Here is a 17,267-nt window from a genome sequence, read left to right as displayed (position 1 = left end):
CATAATATATGAATGTAAGAACACATAAAATTTTATTTGGAACCACGAAAAAGTAGAAACACAGAAGGCCGATAAGTGAACGCGCAACCTCAAAGCAGAGACCTACCGCTACTATGTGTGATGATTCAGTCTAATCACTAGAGGCGCTACACTTACTGAACGTAGTTTTTTTGTCTTTCTACTTAATGTTGGCCGACTGAACTTAAAAGAGTGAACGATACAAAGGCATTGTAGACACATAAAGGCTAGTCTATTAAGAATAGAAATACAAATTATATATTTGCTAATAAAATTATATCACAGCATTCTACTAAAACATTTATAGTACGGGTAGCGTCCTTTATAATATATGCAATAGACTGCCGCGTACTAAAACACCGGAAAGAACATATTTTGGACAGCAGCCTACACGTGGGTTTCTTAATTCACGAGTGCTTGTTGCTGTGTATGTACTGGGCAAGAAAACTTATGTATTATCTTAAAAACAGGGGAAATTAGTAAGCTGCAGAATGCTTAAGTCAAAAACATTTGTGAAAAAAACCCGTTCCGGTGGGATTATGAAGATAGTCCGTGAGCATTATCTAAGAGATGACATTTGGTGTGGAAGTGAATTTTGTGTTGAATGCAAACATGATTCAACTGTGCTGCAGAAAGAAGCATACATCGAAAGCGACTTGTGTTCGTCCCCTCACTACATAATTCCAGATACAAACGTTGTATTACATCAGGTATTGCAATCTTCGTTCGTGCGTGTTTCGGTTTGTGTTTGATTAATTTTTCAGATTAAAATGATTATAGCTCTGCCATCTCAGTACGTGAATTGATTTTAAGTTTCCGCTGTTTACTTTAGATTGATATTCTGGAAGATCCTTTGATCAAGAACGTGATAATTCTGCAAACAGTTCTGCAAGAGATCAGACATAGAAGTGCCCCAGTCTACAAAAGAATCAAAGACGTCATCCATAATGCAACAAAACATTTCTACACTTTCACTAATGAACATCACAGGTATTTGTACCACTTGTGTCTTTTTCAGCCATTACCGGACATTAGTAATGTTCGTTTTTTACACAGTAGCTAACACATTAGCCTAATATTATTGTGTTTTATAGATGAATGAAAACCACTTCTGTGAACAGTAACATGCTGATTTCCGCAGATGTGTCTTTTTTAATTCATTGTCAGAGTATTCCTAGTTTAATTTTTAATTCTGTCTAGTACTAATGCAAAATGATGACTGCTTGGACATGTCCTTCTTATGATCCAGTTCAGCCAATGTTTTCTATTTCCCTTTTCTGTATGGCAGTTGTATTACACTAAGCTGATATATTCTGATATATTCTGATATATTTTTATATGTATATTCTCACATGCCTACAATAATTTGTTTACAGGGAAACGTTCATCGAGCGAGAGCAGGGAGAGAGCGCAAATGACAGAAATGACAGAGCGATCCGCACTGCAGCGCAGTGGTACAGTGGACACTTGAAAAAGGCCCCAGATGCTCAGGACCTGAGGATAATTTTACTTACGAATGACAAAGCGAACAAGCAGAAAGCGGAGGAGTGTGGTCTGAGTGCATATAAATGTAAGGCATGCCTACAATCATCCCGCAACATATTGCTGGTATCTTTGGTTTTCTCTGCTAGTTCATCCTTAAAAAAACTGTTTTATTTGCTTTTAATGACTACAGGTGAAGAGTATATAAAGAGTTTGATTGCTAATCCTGAGCTGGTGGACCGACTTGCTTTAAGTTCAGATGACAACGTATGTATCCAGGCTATCAGTGTGTTGCTCGCCTTCTGATAGTAGTAAGTCTCGCGCTCACGGATCTGAATGCTTTTACTTTTCCGCAGAATGAAATCACAACCAGTAAAGTTCTCTTCCCGGAGCATCTTCCCCTCTCCCGCATCCAGGCCGGGATCAAGAGTGGGAATCTCCTCCAAGGGACATTCCGCGCTAGCAGGGATAATTACCTTGAGGCCACTGTCTTCATACAAGGCGACGGAGAGGATAGCACGGAGGCAAGTTTTTTTGAGATCTATTGGTTAGTTCTGGAAAGTCGGAAGTTTCAAGTTGCAAGTCGTAAATTTCAACTGTGACGCTCCCTGAAGTTGGAATCTCTTCAGAAATCAAGAAGGCAGCACCTGTCTTCAACCAAAGTAAAAACTGCAGTCATATACTGTTTATTACCCCTTATGTATTACTTGTGTCTCATACAATCAGTGATACACACATGACTGTCCAGCCGCTATCTGTGGATATGTTGCTACGGTGTTTGTATGAGCAACGTGCTGCATGATGCATTCTCATCAACTGGTATTGGTAAATGGCTTTTCAGTTTGTACTGGAAGACAGTTAACTCGGGTGGTCCTACATGGAATTCAGCATGTTGGCTTGTTCTGTAGGGTCCACTTGGACAGGGGCCATCAATTTATTGACTGAAGATCATTAACCTCCAGTTGCTCCTCTACTTTCCTCTGGAACCCGCCTCAGGTTCTGATCCAAGGCCTGCAGAATTTGAACCGGGCCGTTCACCAGGATGTGGTGGCCGTGGAGCTGCTGCCGCGGGATGCCTGGGCTTCCCCCTCCTCCTTGGTTCTCCTGGACGAGGGCCCCAAGGCTGACTCTGAGAACGTGGAAGAGGAGAATGTGGTGAGAAGCCATCTGCCTGGGTGTTAGAACACGGTGGTGTGCTGGAGACAGGAATGTCCTTTACACTCTAAAATGACCAGCCGAAATCGAATATTATCCACTGCCTGAATGATTGTTGGACCTGTTTGCAGCTAATTTACGCTGAATTTGCTTCGTGGTTGAAGTTGCTTGAGGTGTATCACTGGTGTTGGTGTCGTTCTGACTGATTTGATTGTATATCTTTAGTCTTGTATGTTTAAATCCTGCTGTAATGTTTCCTTCTCAGCTGAAGGGCTCTGCCAGCAGCACCGAGTCGAAACCTTCCGGAAAGGTGGTGGGCATTATTAAACGAAACTGGAGACCTTTCTGTGGGATGCTTTCTCAGTCCCAAATCAAAGAGGTGATGCAGAAATGTAGTAATACTTAAGTTATTGCTGAAAATTTAAAATCAGTGATTTGCTGCTGTTCGGACTCCCTGCTGTGCGTGTTTATATTTGCATGTATTTATATGCCGTATTAATTTATGTCTTTACAGGCAACAAGACATTTATTCACACCGGCTGACCGTCGTATTCCCAGGATCAGAATAGAAACCCGGCAGGCCGCGACCTTGGCGGGTCAGAGGATCATGGTGGCCATTGATGGCTGGCCCAAGCATTCTAGATACCCCAACGTAAGAGTGACGCCTCTCATCTGCCGGTAATAGCTACCAAAGGATGAAGTACCAGGGCTGAGGTGAGAGGTTCTGTTGGTTGATTCAGGGTCACTTCGTGAAGGCGTTGGGTAACGCCGGGGATAAGGAGACGGAGACGGAGGTGCTGCTGCTGGAGCATGACGTTCCTCACCTGGCTTTCTCTCAGCTTGTTCTCAGCTTCCTTCCCAAAATGCCTTGGGCCATCACAGAAGAGGTAATAAGACCCATTCATTTGTACACAGCAGGCAGTGAGACGTTCTGAGTAATACTGAGCATTGAAAGTTAAGCCCCTGAAATCTACCGAATGGTTCATCTAACTAATGTATTAGTCATACGGGTGGTGTGTGGGTTTGCAACCTGCCTGTGTCCAGAAGGCTGCCGGTTTGAATCCCACAGCTCCTAAGGTATTAATAACACTGTTAGGCTCTTGGCAAGGACCTTAAATTCAATGGCTTTCACCTTTATAGATGTGTGTGTCAGGGAGCCATATGGAGTATGTGGGAATTACAGTTTGCCTACGGAGTTCAATATAGTTCTTGCTTTCTCTTCTGTTACACATTTATTCACTATTTGTTTCCCTCCAGGACATGAAACATCGCGTTGACCTGAGGAAGTTGTGTGTGTGCAGTGTGGACCCTCCCGGATGTACGGACATTGACGACGCCCTTCACTGTCGAGAGCTGGAGAATGGGAATCTGGAGGTGTGTTGTTGTTGAGGTTGGGGGGGGTGTCATGCACTGAAGATTGATTAATGATATATCACCATGGGGTGTCTGCATGTTCCAGATTGGTGTCCATATAGCCGATGTCAGCCATTTCATCAGGCCTGGGACTGCACTGGACCAGGAGGCAGCTAGTAGGGGCACGACAGTGTATCTCTGTGAAAAGGTGGGACCACATCCTGTGTTCAGTCGGACCTTCATGGAAACTCGTGTTTCAGTGATTTTGGCTTGTTCGTGGCTCCTCGGGCCATGATAAATAATCTCTGGTGGACTTAAGTATAATTTATTCAAATTATTTCTTAATTCGTGGTCTTATTTCACAGAGAATCGATATGGTGCCGGAATTGCTGAGTTCCAATCTGTGCTCTCTGCGTTGCAGCGTGGACAGGTGAGGGCTTGCTTTACACTCTTACTGAAAGCTGCACTGTAATGTGTTGGTTTGGACTCTCTCTCTGGTTCGTTCCACAGACTGGCGTTTTCCTGCATATGGGAACTGAACCAGGACGCTGAAGTTCTCCACACGCGATTCACAAAAAGCGTAATAAACTCCAAGGTATGCGGCTGCAGTCTTCCCTCCTTATTCTGAGAGTGGGAATGGAACGGTGACGATGCTGTCTTTGCTCTAGGCCTCGCTCACATACGCCGAGGCACAGATGAGGATAGACGATTCCAGCATGAATGATGACATCACCAAGAGCCTGCGGGGGCTAAACAGGCTAGCAAAGATGCTTAAAAAGAAGAGAATTGAAAAGGGGTATGTGATGATGTTCTTTAACTGGCCCACTCTACATTGTAACAACTTACAATGTCAGAATGTTTCAGTGAACTTTGGAGAATGTTCATGATTTGTCCACATGACTGTGCTCAAATGAGTTCTGGCTAAAGAATAATCTGTATAATATGGTTCTACATTCATTGTAATTGTGTGGCACACATTGATCGTAATGCTGAGCTGTACTGAATTTCAGTGCACTGACCCTGTCTTCTCCTGAAGTTCGCTTCCACATGGACAGTGAGACCCATGACCCAGTAGATCTCCAAACCAAAGAACTCAAGTGAGCTTTTCCTATTGGATGGATGGATATTATTCTGCTTAAAGAAGCTATGGAGTACTTAGTACTTTATAGCCATTGGTATCCCTTTGTTTATTTCACATTTTCAAAGTAAGGAAGATTTCTGTTTTGTTCGTAGGGATACCAACTCCATGGTTGAAGAGTTCATGTTGCTGGCCAACATATCGGTAGCGCAGAAGATCTACGATGAGTTTTCTGAGTGTGCTCTGCTCAGGAAACATCCAGCTCCACCGCTGTCCAACTATGACATCTTGAACAAGGCTGCCAAGTCAAGAGTATGACCTCTCCCAAGCTGTGCGGTCTCTGAAATTCCTTAGCAGTCAGATCAGATTGTGTGTCAAAACAAAATGATAGATTGGTGAGGCTTGCATACTGAGGCACAGTAGGTTGGGGTGCTGTGCCTGTGATTGGAAGGTGGATAGCTGAAATCCCAGGATCAGCGGTGTGATGCCATCGCTGGGCCCTTGAGCGATATCAGGTTTAACCTCCGGTTGCCAAACGGATTGTCTGACTCCCCTCCCTCAGTTGTATGTTGCTTTGAATTAAAGTGTGTTGTGTAGGATGAACTCGAAATGTATCTTGGTGCTGCCGTGTTTGTGCAGGACGTTGTGATCCAGACAGACTCCGCTAAGACCCTGGCTGACTCGCTGGACAGGGCTCAGATTGAGGACTTCCCGTACTTCAACACTCTGCTGCGTATCCTGGCCACTCGCTGCATGATGCAGGCTGTCTACTTCTGCTCCGGAATGGACAGCGACTTCCACCATTATGGTCTGGCATCGCCCATCTACACCCACTTCACCTCGCCCATCAGGAGGTCAGTGGCCTGCTCTCTCTCTCTCCTCTCACTTATGCAAGTGTCCCTTATCTTGTAGGGCCACTCATTCTCAGCCAGTACTATAGTAGCTTAACACAGGTGGACTGAAAGGTTCACTGAGTGAAATGAAATGGATGTCAAAATAATCTTAATATTGTTCCAGCTCAGGTTATTTCTAATTGTTCCAACTTACCTGTTTATTGCACTTTGATAACTTAAATCACGTTATTCATTAATGTAATGTCAGTGTTGTTTTGTGAGGACTGACTAATATTTTGTTTTACACAGCAAATCGTTTAAAAATTATTGCAGATGCTGCAAATATAGCTGTATTTCTTTGTGAAATGAGAAGGAAATGACACTCCATGGTTAATTTATCAGCAGGAAGAAAAAAGAATATATACAGTTGGCACGAGTTTAAGTGTGAATGTACTCCTACTTGTCTTAAGTAGCAGTTACATTAAACCAATTATCATGGAAAAAAAAAGCTTTTTGGAATCCACATGTTCATACCATGTGACCCCTTGAATGTCTATCATGTTACTGAAGCCTGAATGTTTCATGAATTGTTTGGTTTTTTTATACTGTGTTCGGTTGTGCCCAGGTTGGACTTTTACATTAAAATAAACTGCTGCGTTAATGCTAATTTATACCTCTGCGTCGAGCCTACACCGCTGCGGCCTGCGCAGGCGGCCTACACCGTTATGAGCGTTTATACTCCGTGCGCTGGTGTGTCTGTCACTCAGCAGCTACACCGCGAAAAAACTAGGCGATGCGTAGTTTTGGATGTCGCATTTATTGTCTTGCCACCCTGCGATACATTCAATTGTTTAATCATGCTATTGAAATAGGAAAAAAAGAAAGAGATTTGTGCTGCTCCAAACTTCCCGTAGACACATCCGGAGGATTGTTAAGCTGCTGCAGTCACTTTATGTGTGTTTTCCCTTCTGAAGTTAGTGTCTATGCTACTTCACACTTTTTTTTTTTTAAGTCTTGTAAAGTACGAATGAACTTAAGAGGTCAGTGAAATAGGCGCCGTCACCTTGAATGTTTTGTAGACGATGCATAGGGTGGGTTATGTAATGATCGATATAAATAATGCTTTAGTTTCAATCAGCAGTATAAGCACACCTGGGATGTACGCTTTCTTTGCTCCCTTTAAAAAATTAATGGTACCACGCAGACCAAGTTCTCAGTTCTTGTGGTGTAGTTAGGAATTTTCTCTAAGGCTCTGAGGCTGCAGCATAGGCTACGGCGTAAGGTCCACAGCTATACAATACAGAAGTACAAATCAGCCCTTGTTTCTGTTTATTTTGCAGATATGCTGACATTATAGTACACCGGCTGTTGGCGGTGGCCATTGGAGCGGACTGCACCGACCCGGACCTGCTGGACAAACATAAGCGGTCGGCTCTCTGCAACAACCTGAACTACAGGCATAAGATGGCTCAGTATGCCCAGCGGGCCTCTGTCGCACTCCACACTCAGGTAAACCTGTAGACGAGGCTCCCTTTTGGGTTACTTTAAGCTGCTAGTTTAAGACATAATCAAGAGAGACCAAGAGCAAATAAGTTCTGACATTAGTAAATAGAATTCCAGCACAAAGTGAATTTCACTGCACCAAAGACTTCAAGTCTAATTTCAGCCTTTGTGGCTAAATGATGCGTTACTGCAAGTTATACTGAAAACCAGTCATTGGAAATTCAGGTCTGTATTGTACCTATGGATGAGGCTTCCTTTGGGGAGTGCTGCTCACATTTGTATTTTCTCCATGTACGTAGCCTTAAGCATATAATGCTTGGTGAGCTGAACTGACTCTCACTGTTGTTCTGTCTTTTGACCCCTGTCAGCATTCAGACAGACATTGGTGTTAGTATCTGAGTTGCCTTTTTATAATTGTCATTTCAGCTGTTTTTCAAGAGCCGGGGTGTTCTGAACGAAGAGGGTTTCATCCTCTTTGTAAGGAAGAATGCCATCATTGTCCTCATCCCAAAGCTTGGGTTGGAGGGTACAGTCTTCTTCGAGAGCAAAGACAGGATCACGCCCCCTCTGACTTTTAACGAAGAGGTAGCTGTTGTGATTTTTGTTGGCCGTCTCCTTTTGCTGCTGTGGTAATATATTCAGCTTTGTAAGCGCTTCATGTTTACCTTAACCCACATGTACATGCATGGGAGCTCCAGGTATTGTCCTCATGTCGTTATTCTGCGTAACCTCTTGTTGGTCTTTCTACCGCGTGTGGCAGTAACTAACCATGTTTTCCAGGGGCCCACGCTGACCGTACAGAACCACACATTTCACTTGTTTGACAGAGTGAAAGTAACCCTGAGTTTAGATTCGTCAAACATTCAACACCAGAAAATAAGAATGTCCATCATAGAGCCAGTGGTGAGTTTTCCTTAAAACTGTAAATACCTTTTTGTGGTCCGTATGTGTGTATCACACAATGGTCTCTTCTGATTATGCACATCTGTTAATGTGTGTGCTACAGTGAGTACAAATGTCAAAACAAGCTTATTTATTTATTTTTTTGAACTTGTCCTTTTCTAGATTCCAGGAGTCAGTGTTGATCCCCCTGAGATGGAGCCTCAGACGAAGAAAGCCAGGCTTGAGCACTGAGATCAGGGCTCCGTTACATCCGCTCTTGGTGTATTTACTCACCTTCCTGTCATACTTAATTCTCAGTTTTTTATAAAACATTTAACCCACATTGGTACATTTTAAGCATGATATATTTTTTCTGGGACTCCTTGCCAGATCCTTAGAAAAGCAAGTTTGGAAAGTACAAGTAATTTAAGTCTCGAGCCTGGAAACACCTGGTTAAGACTTTGAAATAAATGTTAAATTAAATCCCTTTGCCAGTGCATTTTAAGGATATTATGAACTTTTTTCCCCCTGATGGTGATCTATTTTATAATTTATATTTTTGACAAGATTTTAGAATTTTGTACTTACTGTAGAAATTCCTTATCTTTTTTTTCCATTTCAACTTCCCGGTTTATCAAAGCTTCACAGCAATTCTGTGTTACACATTATCTGACTAATAAATCTTGCTTTACTAAAGGATTTTTTTAAAAATGAATTTTCTGAATTTTCCATTACTGTTGAAGGGAAATTTAACTCGGACTGCTAATATCAATGCTAATATTTCACAGTACTGTTGTGCTCCTGTACTGTTAGATATTTCACACATCTGCCCACTAGATGCTGCTGTTTCCCATCACTTGAATCACATGACGAGCATATATACTACGTATCAGTTCGAGGAATATAAGATTTTTTTTTTCATACTGCTTGGCGAAGAATGCATTGCTATCATCACCATGACACCGTCTCAGATTTCAGGTTAAATATTGCTGGTTGGTAAAGATTTTAGTATTATTAATATTCAGTGATATATTAGAAAATTAACTGTAGTCTTTTATAATAATTTTCTGATATTGCTTTAATATAGGGGGAAGGAATGTAAAAAACAAACATGAAAACACTGTTATATGAGCTGAAACGAACAACCAGCCAATCTGGGTCATTGTTGGTACGCAGAATGGTTTTAACTTTATTGGAGGTTTCTTGGTGTTAATTATAACATTGTAGATAACAAATCTGAATGGAATCCATTCCAGTGATGTTTTACCTGAGTGATACTGCAAACCAATGTGACACCTGGTATACTGTGATATTCTGTGATTTAAATTGATGCTTAAAATGAAAAGCAGTGTGAAAAGGCGTTTAAATACACCATTAGATTTGTATTCAATCAAGAGTTTAACTGTAGCAGCCCTTCTCAGAGTCTGGCCACCCACCCTAGGTCTGGGTTCATAGCCTTTACAAGGCTGGCTGAAGATGTACCTGTCTGCTGAATCCTCTGTACGTACAGCCGACCCTTTGGAGCACAAGCCCCATTCGATCTGGAGAAACTGTAGAATTTTTTGGTCCCTTTGGGAAGCGAACTGAAAAGATAAAAGAGAAACGTGAGATGTAGTGATCTCACAGTAATCTTTGCGCGATCCCACATCGGAGGCTGATGTAAACACGCTTTCAGTCCTTCATGCCCACACTGTACGTATATTTTGCGCATTTATGAGCATTTATGAGTTACTAAACTTTCTCTGCGTTGTCTGCTAGCCTTCATGTGTCCTCTGTGGCCTTCGCGAAACACACACACAAAAAATCGCAATTAATTTCTTATGCCAAAACTACAATAGGAAAAGTCACGATGCAGAAGGGGCAACTATTTTGTGTTTAAGTGCTCTTTAAACGAACCCATTCTCCTAAATTCGGGTATATATATGCAAGTGCTGCTTTGTCTAACGAGAGTCAATCCAGTGTGTTCGTAACAGCTCAGTGACAGCATTATGGATCAATCCAAGAACTATCACTCCAGTCAGCAGTTGATGAGAGCGACCGCTGGCGGATTTTGCGGCCCTTATCCTGACACTTTTACTGGGCTGAATAGGGTTTGCACAACGCGAACAGTGTTTTGTTTTCATTTTTCAAAAGAACAATACATATTTCTGCAAACTCTTCGGTACTAAGTGCAATAGTGGGGAGCATGAGTTCCACATTGGATGTCAGCAGGGACATGCTTTGATCATATCTCTTACAAAGTCATCCAGCAGGAAGACGTAACAAAGCTGCCCACTGAGAATGACAAAAGATGTAACTTGGAGATATCTTCGGAGGGTACAGGCAAATTAAATTAAGGAAGCGGGGTATGTTCACTGTTGTTTGGTACAGGGTCGTCTTGGGAACATAATGAATTCAAAGGCATATAACCTTTCCCCCTGTCCATTGTTTGCTTTCCAAGAGACCTGACAAAGGAAATTCCACATACTGTAATCTTTATCATCTCCTTTCAGTTACACGTAGCCTAAATATAGATTATATCTGTATGTGATGTTTTTCTCGGTAATGTGTTTAAGCTATGAACACGACCGAATGCAGGCTCTCCAGCGTTTAGTATAATGTATGATTGATTTGTTCAGCAGATTTTGTCCCAGCCCCAGACTGCTAAAGTACAATACTTAACATAGCATATGGAAAGTGAAGTTATCCGAAAATCCCATTTGAAAGCCTAGCACGACAAAAACATGCAAAATCGCAACATAATCGTTCGAAGTCTACGTTATAGTACATTGTACAGGATCGGCTCTGCCATTCAGGGGCAGTAGGGAAAGCCTTATATTAGAGGTATATCACAGTTATCACAGACAATCACATCATTGTATTGCACAGGTAATTTTGGAGGGAATCTCTGCTGATAAGACTTTATACTTCTTGTTGATGTCTATGTGTTTCCTTATGGACATTTGAACTGTGTCTCCACTGAACTACAGAATAAGTCCATGTGGTTAATTCATTATAATCATAGCTCTACATAATAAAGAGTAAAAGTTTTTATAGTCATACTAGCTGGTACCCTAATAAACTTTGCCTTGAATTTTTATTTATCAGTTTTGGAAGCATTAGACAACCATTTTGTTACCAATTAGGAATCTGTACCCTTCCCCAGTAATACAAGGATGTCAACAGAATTGGCCACAACTATATATTCATAAAGTGTCCAGTAGATGTTTGGACATAAAAATATTGGATTAGACTTGAATGTCTAAACCAAAATATTCTGGACAACATTGCTGTAAGATTTCTTTCTCATTAATGCTGAATACAGAGTTATATTGATCTTGTTTTGAAGATTAGCTAGTATAAACGCATGTACCCTGCAGTACTTAAGGCTCCAGCTTGCGACAGGCCCCCTCCAAGGATAAGTGGCTGCAAGATAGATGGATGAATATAATTTTCTGCTCTTTCTATTATAGTCTAAACCCTCATCTTAAGTCTTTTGGGTGAGGTACAGCTGTGTATGATCTTCTGCTATGTAATAAAATTTTTGTACACTGGTAGATTTTATTATTTGCGATTGTTTTTAATATTACTAGGTCCATTAAAAATGGAAGAACACCATCATTTTGTAATTACTATTTGTAGTTTCGTCAATGTAGCATCAATTATAAATTCCATGAAGCATCGAATGGACATTGACTGGGTCTCCAAGAAGCACCAAAGAAATACGCAGTTGGATCTCTATAAAGCACTGAACTGACATGTACTGTGGTTTCCATAAGGCACTGAAAATCATTTAATTAACATGTAGTAGAGACTCCATATGGCGCTAAATTGACATGTAGTCCAGACTCCATAGAGAACTTAACAGACATGTAGTAGGGACTCCATAGGGCACTAAATAGACATGTGATTAGATCCCTATAAATCGTCTGACATGCCTCTTTAAGGTATTCAGCTGACATAATGCACTGGACTATGGCTATTCAGCTTTCTTATATTTTACAGACAATATAGTTATTTTATAATTCACACGGTGACACCGGGAGCTTGGGAATATTTTATCACAACCTAATCGCTTAACCTCTTCTTGGAAATATCCACATATTCATCAAAGACACGAAAGAACAACCTTCAAAGCAGTGAGATTTATGCCAAATCTCATACACTTTAATTTTGTGATGTCAGTTGTGGTATTAGAACAAAATCGCTTCTCATTGCCTGCAAATTAGCAAAGACACTTTCAGCTTTGCTGTAGATTTAATTCAAATTTCTGTTCCTATTAAACTGCAGATTTTTTGTGGCAGATTTTCATTAGACCATCTGGAGTAGAATCAGGTATTAATAGCAGAGTTGAGACCACACTAGTCATAATAATTTATGACTCTGGTTAACTTGAGTGTTCCCCATGCAGATGACTCTGAATACAAGTTCAGTTAAAATATGGAATCACATTACAGATATCTCTTCAAAACCAATTCCTGTTATTTTTAAAACAGGGAATATTTGTGTGTTTCATCCTTTTTGTTTCATATCATATGCATTCCAAAATAAAAAACTTGTTTACGGGATGCATTACTTTGTAGAGTCAAGGTGGAATTTAATTGCTGTCTTCCAAGAAACATTCATATAGCTATTTTAACATGCTGCTCTAAGAGTTGTCTCGGTTAAAGTTCAAATTTTCAAGGTCAGCTTTTTATTGAGAAAATCATTGTTTATGCAGTCATGAATCCGTGACATTTATAGAGGATTTAACACAAACATATACGGACATCCATATGTGACAGAACTGAGAACAGTTTTTTATACATACTGAGCAAAAATGAAATGTTTAAGAAATAATTTTGAAAGTGATCCTGCTAGTATTGTGTTATGAAACCACTACTGAGAATATCACCTGCTGATTCCCCCGCCATGTGCAAACAAATCTCATATTAGATGTTTTTCAGGTGTGTGTCCACTCTGATGGAATGAGCTATCCAAATACATTCATTCTGCAGAGTTCCTCACAGCCTTCAACAAACATCTTGCCTCACTGCTTCCAGGAACACCAGAACTTTGCTGCCACTGGCCCTGACTCATACTAATTATCTCTCTTCATTTCCTGCTCTGTTGAAATGGATTCAATTTTCCCTGAATGATTTGTTCTTGTATGTTGCACTTCAGAGGTGGATAGTTTAGGTCTAGCAAGTAAAAATCCAGACCAAGATTAGTTTAGACCAACCAGCCGAAAACTCTGTAAACAGTATTGGGGAAGTTATTCACAATAGTAATCAATTACAAGCAGTTCAGGTCCAGAAATTATGAATCCAGACCAAGGTTTTGTTTCAACCAACCAGTTGAGCATAAAGAGTGACAGTCACAGAGTACTCAGCTGGTTGGTTGAAAAAAAATCTTGGCCTGGATTTTTACTCTCTGGACCAGAACTGTCCACCTCTTTCGATACTGCACTAGTACTGCAGCTCTTCCAAAAATCTACGTAGGTTAATGCAATTATCCTGTCCTCTCAACTGTGGTTGCTGTTTGCGTTTCTAATCAATACAACATGGCAGCAAGAAATAAAATGGCAGCTTTACTCTGCTGCCAACAGAAAGAGCTTGAAATGTTATATAATTAGACACAGCTGCCATCTAGTTCAAATTGTACAGATATTAAAAGACATTGTGACTTACAAGAGAATGTCTGACAGGTGACGAGCGATACCTATTTTAAGAAAAGCTTTAATGCAGCATTCTGCTGTGAAGCCAATTCAAATTAATCCTTATTAACCTATATATGTTTGCCGTGCCTTTACAGGGAGATGGATATATGAAATATGATCTTATCGTAACTCCTGGAAAATCTTCCTTCCTTGTTGTTTCATTCCTTTGGTTTTCACACAGGTCACTCAGATACCTAACACAGCATTCCTCTGGCGAAATCAAGAACTGTACCTAATACAAATGTGTTTATATGTAGTTGAAATTGCTCAATGATATTACAGGCAGAAGGAGTTAAAATCTCGTACACCAAAAGGGGTATTTATGGCCTGAGTGATTCTAATAACTGCCAAGTACTGTAATAAACATGTTTACCGCATAGGAAGGACGTTCTCAGGAAGTTAGCTGTATCAAAGCAGCAGCTGTTTAAGCGATCACACATTGTGACAAGCAAAAACGAAACCTGCCCCTCTGTTATTGTGATACAGAGTGATCTGTTTCTGTCACTGGCAGAAAAACAACAGTAAGAGGAGAGTGAAGCCAGCAGCAATAGAACTAGCGGTAGAACTTTGCATAATAAGAACTAAAATGCCTCTTAAGGCCCGTTCATTAAGCAACAATAGGATGGAAAAGCTGCTGTGATGATGCAAAAAGACCATCAATACTGATTAAATGGCACATTTAGGGATGACAAATCTGCCTTTTCAATCACAGTTGGAATAGTTTATGCAAGTGGCACCGTCAGAGACAAGCTGAGCACCCACTAAGCTGATGTTCTCAGGCAGCTCCTACTCCTTTAGATGCTGATATGCAAATATCACGTTCCAACAGTGATTTCTCATAGTGTTATGTGCATAATTGTGTGCAATCCTGAATATGAAAAAATAAGCAAGGCTTGTGCTTTAAGAAGTTTAACATACATCTATGTGAATGTTTCTGGCTGTGTACACATTCGTCCTATATACTGGTCTGGAAAAAAAAATTAAGAGACCGCAGCAACATTTTCAGGTTCACTCATTTGTCAATTTAGGGGTTTGCTTCTGTGTAAAATATTTTCTTCGCTATCTCCAGCCTGACTCTTCTCTGTTTCTCATTGATGAAGGGCTTCTTCCTTGCTTTGTAGGACTTAAGTCGTGCTTCTAGGAGCCTGATACAAACTGTCCTAGCAGTGAACTTCACACCACTTAATGTTTCCCATTCTTTATGGAGGTCACTTGAGGTCATCCTCCGATTTATGAGGCACTGCCGGATAAGTTGACAGTCATCTCTGGCATTAGAAAGTTGCTTCTGCCCCCTACCTGACTGATTTTTGGTTGTTCCCAGTGTCTCCTGCTTCACTTTGTTCTTTGTGAACTGCCGTCCTAGAAACTTTGAGCCTGGAAGCAGCCTGCCTCGCAGTGTAGCCTTCTGCCAGCAGAACCAGGAATAACCCAGGATTTAATGATGCAGATCATTAAAGAGTATGGAGTGGTCTCTCAACTTTTTAACTAAATAAAAAATAATTAGTTAATTGTTTAACTAAATAGAAATGATATGACTGAATTGATATTTACTGTAAACAGTCTGATGTTTGTGTGATGTTGCTGGTGCAATTTTAAATATTGATATTTAAATATTCTCTTTCTTACATTGTCTTTAGCAGAAAATTCTCAGCAAAGGATATAATTTTCAACTTCTAGTAGAGCACAAAAGACAACTTTATTACATTTTATATTTTATGGGAAACAGAAAAGCTAAGAAATTACCCAGCTCTTTTGAAAACCTTTTGCTCTGCATAATTAACTGTATTTGACTGGAATTAAACATGATGTCTTGGACTGGGATTTAATTAATGTAAATCACCCAACTCGGTCCCAACGATTAATTCCAGTTAATTAGAAAACAAAGCTTACTGGGAAGAGTAAATGTGTGTAAATTGTGAACGGGTTAGTCATTTTCCTTTCCACATCTCTGTAACTGGCACTCTGGGGAATCCAGCCCCCCCCCCCCCCCCCCCCCACTTTGCTTTGATCATTAGTGTGGAGCCCCAGGTAAACACTGTGAATTCTAATCTGATGGAAAACTGTAGCTTTCAGCACCCAACTAGTGATCTTTAACTCCATAGGTTTCTGCTTCTGGAAGATCTAAGGAATATTTGTCACTTTTATGTTTACAACAAGTTGTCCCAATTTACATGTTAATAGTGTCTTTCTTTTCTAGGATTTGTGTTTGGTTGTAAATCACCTAGAATCACGGCACCAGTACTACTACTACTACTACTACTACTACTACTACTACTACTAATAATAATAATAATCATAATATGAAGGTGGTAATGCTTCACATCCCCACACCTTCATTATGCATTGATTATACATTCATACAATATTCACTGCACCATCATAATCCATTTATAATGCATTCATAGAGCATTCGTAAGCACCGTGTAAGTGTACCTTAAGATCCTAATGTACCATAACAACTTTAATATACATTAATTACAAACATTTCAAGATTATATATATACTCTTTATTATAATAAATGTCTGTTATTAATGTGTATGAAAGCTGTGAAGGTATGTGGGATGGGTGACACAGTGGTTTGCGCTGTTGCCTTCCTCCTCTGTGGGAGTCTGGGTCTCTGCCGGGGCTCCATGTGTGGGGAGTTTGCATCTTCTCACCATGAGGTTACCTCTGTCCCCCCCCCCCCCACAGTCCAAATGCATAATTGGAGTTATCAAATTGCCAAATGGGCTTCAGACCTGAATAGGATAAGCGGTGAGGTGTCTCCGGGTGTAAAGGAATCGCTACATGCTTCCTATGAATGCATTATGAATGAGCACTGAATGTTTTACGGATGCATTATAAAGGCATTTTGAAAGTGGAGTTCATGTAAAGTAACTTAAATTCAATTCAAATCATGCCTGTGCTCCGTCTACCTGTCCCACTCCAGTGTAAAGGCAGCCTGTATGAGCATAAGCAGTTAGCAGAGGTATGGATGATAAAAGTAAATTAGGCATGTTAATAAGGCTGGTGGAAATGTGTTTGTTTTCATGCATAACCTACACAGAAGTATATTATTTTATAAGTAGAAGCCTCTAATCAGGCATTCCTGGCAGTATCTGCATTTATTACACATGCTGGTGTGCAAATATGTATGTGTTGCTTCCATCGATTTTGCGCTTTTAGTATTTCTCTAGTAGATTTCCCTTCTTAGGAAAGCCCCACATTTTCTTTTGAGGGCAACGTGTGGCTCAGTGGGCTAAGCTTGTGTGCCTGTAATCCGAAGGTCGCAGGTTCAGCCTCAGC

The 17,267-nt window shown here is 40.6% G+C and overlaps 1 protein-coding gene across 1 annotated transcript; it reads left to right on the top strand.

The window, feature by feature from the left end:
• The first annotated feature begins 204 nt into the window (after positions 1–204).
• On the top strand, positions 205–9,019 carry dis3 (DIS3 exosome endoribonuclease and 3'-5' exoribonuclease). Its single transcript, XM_048979193.1, has 21 exons — positions 205–728; positions 851–1,008; positions 1,395–1,588; positions 1,694–1,767; positions 1,857–2,024; positions 2,497–2,655; positions 2,921–3,034; positions 3,170–3,307; positions 3,396–3,542; positions 3,913–4,029; positions 4,115–4,216; positions 4,374–4,438; positions 4,519–4,603; positions 4,677–4,804; positions 5,019–5,105; positions 5,242–5,398; positions 5,726–5,940; positions 7,260–7,428; positions 7,849–8,007; positions 8,203–8,325; positions 8,488–9,019. The coding sequence occupies exons 1-21, from the start codon at positions 510–512 to the stop codon at positions 8,554–8,556; spliced, it is 2,847 nt and encodes a 948-aa protein (XP_048835150.1). The 5' UTR covers positions 205–509; the 3' UTR covers positions 8,557–9,019.
• The last annotated feature ends 8,248 nt before the right edge of the window (positions 9,020–17,267 follow it).

Source organism: Brienomyrus brachyistius, chromosome 16 (assembly GCF_023856365.1).
Source record: "Brienomyrus brachyistius isolate T26 chromosome 16, BBRACH_0.4, whole genome shotgun sequence".
Classification (NCBI taxonomy): domain Eukaryota; kingdom Metazoa; phylum Chordata; class Actinopteri; order Osteoglossiformes; family Mormyridae; genus Brienomyrus; species Brienomyrus brachyistius.
This window is presented reverse-complemented; position numbering and strand designations above follow the sequence as displayed.

Bases quoted from the DNA above. Each gene is read 5' to 3' on its own strand.
- dis3 (XM_048979193.1), top strand. From the start codon at position 510: ATGCTTAAGTCAAAAACATTTGTGAAAAAAACCCGTTCCGGTGGGATT. The intron at 2,025-2,496 runs GCAAGTTTTTTT...AACCCGCCTCAG, and splicing joins ACGGAGAGGATAGCACGGAG to GTTCTGATCCAAGGCCTGCA. The intron at 5,941-7,259 runs GTCAGTGGCCTG...TTTATTTTGCAG, and splicing joins TTCACCTCGCCCATCAGGAG to ATATGCTGACATTATAGTAC.